The sequence below is a fragment of the Stegastes partitus genome, unplaced genomic scaffold (assembly GCF_000690725.1).
Source record: "Stegastes partitus isolate 25-593 unplaced genomic scaffold, Stegastes_partitus-1.0.2 Scaffold3986, whole genome shotgun sequence".
In the NCBI taxonomy this organism is placed as follows: domain Eukaryota; kingdom Metazoa; phylum Chordata; class Actinopteri; family Pomacentridae; genus Stegastes; species Stegastes partitus.
This window is the reverse complement of record NW_007581717.1, coordinates 1-3,487: the sequence shown is the minus strand read 5'-3', so window position 1 is coordinate 3,487 and position 3,487 is coordinate 1. Positions and strand designations below refer to the sequence as shown.

General features: G+C 44.1%; 1 protein-coding gene across 1 annotated transcript; it reads right to left on the bottom strand.

The window, feature by feature from the left end:
• Nucleotides 1-238: 238 nt before the first annotated feature.
• On the bottom strand, nt 239-3,049 carry tekt4 (tektin 4; the record flags this gene model as incomplete). The annotated part of the gene is made up of 6 exons (XM_008306730.1): nt 2,504-3,049; nt 1,092-1,162; nt 854-997; nt 687-773; nt 465-600; nt 239-393 (listed from the first exon to the last, which is right to left on the bottom strand). Coding segments are annotated over exons 1-6 (1,121 nt in total), but the record flags the coding sequence as incomplete, so codon positions are not given.
• Nucleotides 3,050-3,487: the final 438 nt, after the last annotated feature.

Sequence of the window (3,487 nt, the reverse complement as noted above, 5' to 3'; positions counted from 1 at the left end):
CTTCCAAATTATAAAATTTTTCACCGGGTCTGATGTACATGGCAATTTTGGTGAGTTTTCGAGTATGTTTAGGGCCTCAAAAACGCGTGTCTTTGGCACAAATAATAATAACAATCCGAGCAGTTCCAATAGGGTCTTCGCACCCTTTTGGGTGCTCGGACCCTAATAATCTGAAAAATGGCAATTATTGGCCACTGTAATCAAGCTGGTCGATAATCAGTCTATCTGGTGAGCATACCTGAACTGGGGTTCATCCCTGCAGAGCTCCATGTTGGGTCGGAGCGAGCGAAGGTAAAGTCTGGACTGAGCGACTCTCAGTGGAGCCTCTTTGTTGTGGATGGCCTGCTGCAGAGTCACAATGTTCTTCTCCTGGGCTCCGATTTGCTCCAAGATCTGCACATAGGATCCTAAAATCAGTCATCAGTTACCAACCAGCCAGCTACTCAGTTTGTCAGTGTGTCTACCTGTGCGAGCTTCATTTCCAGTTGGGTTTTCGCCTCAATAAGCTCCGCACAGCGCTGGCTGAAAGCTCGGTTGACAGTGGAGCACTGCACTCTCAGATCTTCAGTGGTGTCCTGCAGCAGTCGCTCCACCAGCACTCTAAAACAGGCAAACAGCATTCTGATGCTCAGAACAAATATTAAATGATGCACCACAGTCGGTTTTGGACACAGATGTGCTCTGACCTGAGGCTGTTGGTGGCCTGTTCCTCCTGCACGGCCTTTGACAGGTTGTCCTGAGTGAACTTTGTCCATGATGAGTGGTTGCACACCCTGCAGGAGGCAGATTGTGTGGATTATAAAAGCACGGTTTCTCATATTGCTACATGTATTTCATGTCTCCACACACTCACTGCTCCTGCATGGCGGCTGAGCTGGGGTGGTGCTGCGTATCTGGACTCATGTTGCTGTGTCTTCCACCGTTCTCATCAAAGTTGTAGGCCTGGCACTTATCAGACCAGTCCAGCTCCAGCGTCAGCTTGGCTTCTCTGTTCATCCTGGCAAACGGACACTCATTTAAGGACAATTCAATACTTTTGGAACTTATTGAGGCCTTTTACAAGTGAGCTGCACTCTAACTTTGACACTCACTTGATCTGACTGACAACCTGAGCTGCAGTTCTCTTTAGAAGAGCCTGAATACTTTTGATCAAGTCCACTTCCTGCAAAACACACAGTCAGACTTATGGTTAGTTCAGAGCCCTCTGCTGGGCCTTTGTTAGTGTTTCAAAAACATTACCAGAAGAGAAAAACTGACTGTTGTATTACAATGCTGAAACTAACTATAATTTTCTTTATCAGTGTATCTCCTGCTGACTTTCTTGACTAATCGTATCATAGAAAAGTGAAAAATGCTCATTTGAATTTCCAAGCGCCAAAGGCAAATGCCATCAGATGACTTATTTTGTTTTGTCCAATGGCCAAAACAATTACTAGTAAAATATTACATTATATTAAATATTACTTAAGACAAGAAAAAGAAAGTCACACTTGGGTAACTGGAACCATCAAATAGTTTTCATTTTTGCTCAGAAATGGACAAAAATATAGTAATCAATGATTGGATAACTTAACAAATTTATTGTTAGCTATTAACCTCATGTTGTCTTTTAAAAGTCACTGACTTTTCCACGGTCCTTGAACTACTCATCAGTCAAGTGCAGTTCAATTGGAAAATTCAATCAATACAAGGTTAAAACTATGTCATCAAAATCACTTTATTCTAAATGTCTCTCTTAAAAATCTGCCAGAAGTAAACACTTTGCGCCACATCCTGCAAAAAAAAAAAGAGAGAGAGAGAAAATTCTGCGCTCCTCTGCTCCTCTATTAGTGACTCAGATCCAATCAAGGTGACAAAAATTCTGGGATTTCTCCAATAAACGGCAGACTGTATTTGTGAAAAGTACTGAAATAAATTAAAACGACTAAGAGGAAAATAGAACGTACATGATCAATGAAATAAATTCAGGATGGGTTAAAAGACAATATAAATGTTGAGGGAAAGATGTTGGAAAACACATTCAAAACGGTGAAATATGTTTCTAGAGGTGGGCAGAGTAGTGTGAAAAACATCTAGTTTGTCAAGTTTGTGAAGATGTTAACCCACAGAAAGTAAAAATGTGACCTGAGCAAAAAAAAGAACCATCCTCCAACTGTTTGGGGTTCAGAGGGTTAATCAGCTGGTTATTGCAGCTCTTTTATTTTTTGATTTTTATAGATAATGTCTCCAATAATAAGTATTATTATGCACACTTCTACAGTAATGGATCATGAGTTTAGGCCAGATTTCAATTCCAAAACCCTTTTTTTTTATTATAAGAAAATATCTGTTTTCCTATGTTTGTCCTATTATTTCTGAATTATTACTGAATGCACACTGTTTTCACACAAATGCATCACCAGTATCATCTATATTTAACATAAATGCCACTTTTCTGTCTCCCTTCCTCAGACAGCTTCCCATACAGATGTTAGTTTCATGAAGTGCATCCGACATCCCTCACCTTCAGCAGCTCCTCCTCCACAGAGTCTCGGACCAGGTCTGGTCCCAGTCTTCTGGTCCTGCAGGTCAGATTATCAGTGGCGATGGCGAATGGAGTCTCGGTGGCGTCCAGCGCCTTCTCCAGACGCGTCTTCAGCGCCAGCAGGGCCTCGGTGTCGGCCAGCAGCTGCTCCATGTGCCGCTGCAGCTCGGACTTCCAGTAGTGGATCTCCTGCAGCCTCTCCCCCAGCAGACGCGTCCCCCGGGCCTGGCTCTTCCCGGTGGCCGCCTCCGTGTCCTGGTTCAGGGTTCTGGACTCTCGCTGGACGCTGCGGGCCTCGTGGTGGTCGGTACCGGCCTGTTCGAGTACGCCTCGGTAGTTGGAGAACCATTCGCTGGGGGTATATTTAGCCGAGCGGTACCCGGCAGTGGCTGAGCCCGAGGACGGCTGCGGGAGCTCCGGCCCCGCAGGAGCGTCTTTTCCCGGGAGCCCCTGAGCCACAGCCCGGCCGTCATAGTGCGGTCTTGACACCAGCACCTCGGAGCTCATGTTTTACTATCTAACTAGAAGTAGAAAAATAAATAAATAAAACTAGGAAACTGATTTAAACTTAATAAAAAAGTAGCACCAGTGACAGTTTCACAGTCCGGATCCAGCTGTTTGTTTGTTTGCTGTTGCCTGGTTACACCTGACGGCAACTTTGGCTCAGGTGACTGAACTCATGATCACGTGAGCAGGTGATGATTCAGAGGCCAATTCAATTTCAAGTCAGTTCAGTCCTAACAGGCTGCAGACATGTAAACCTGAAGAAAACAGGATCTAACTTACAAACATATCCATTTTATTCTCACATACATCTGGACTGATCTTACATTTGTGTCATTTCTCAGTCATCCTGAGAGCTTCAGTGGAAGACAGCTGAGGGGGTTGGTGCCAAAGTGGACCAAACCACATTTACTAGTTTTTAGAGACAAATGGGGTCAAAATTTGTGCTGCTACAAAAAA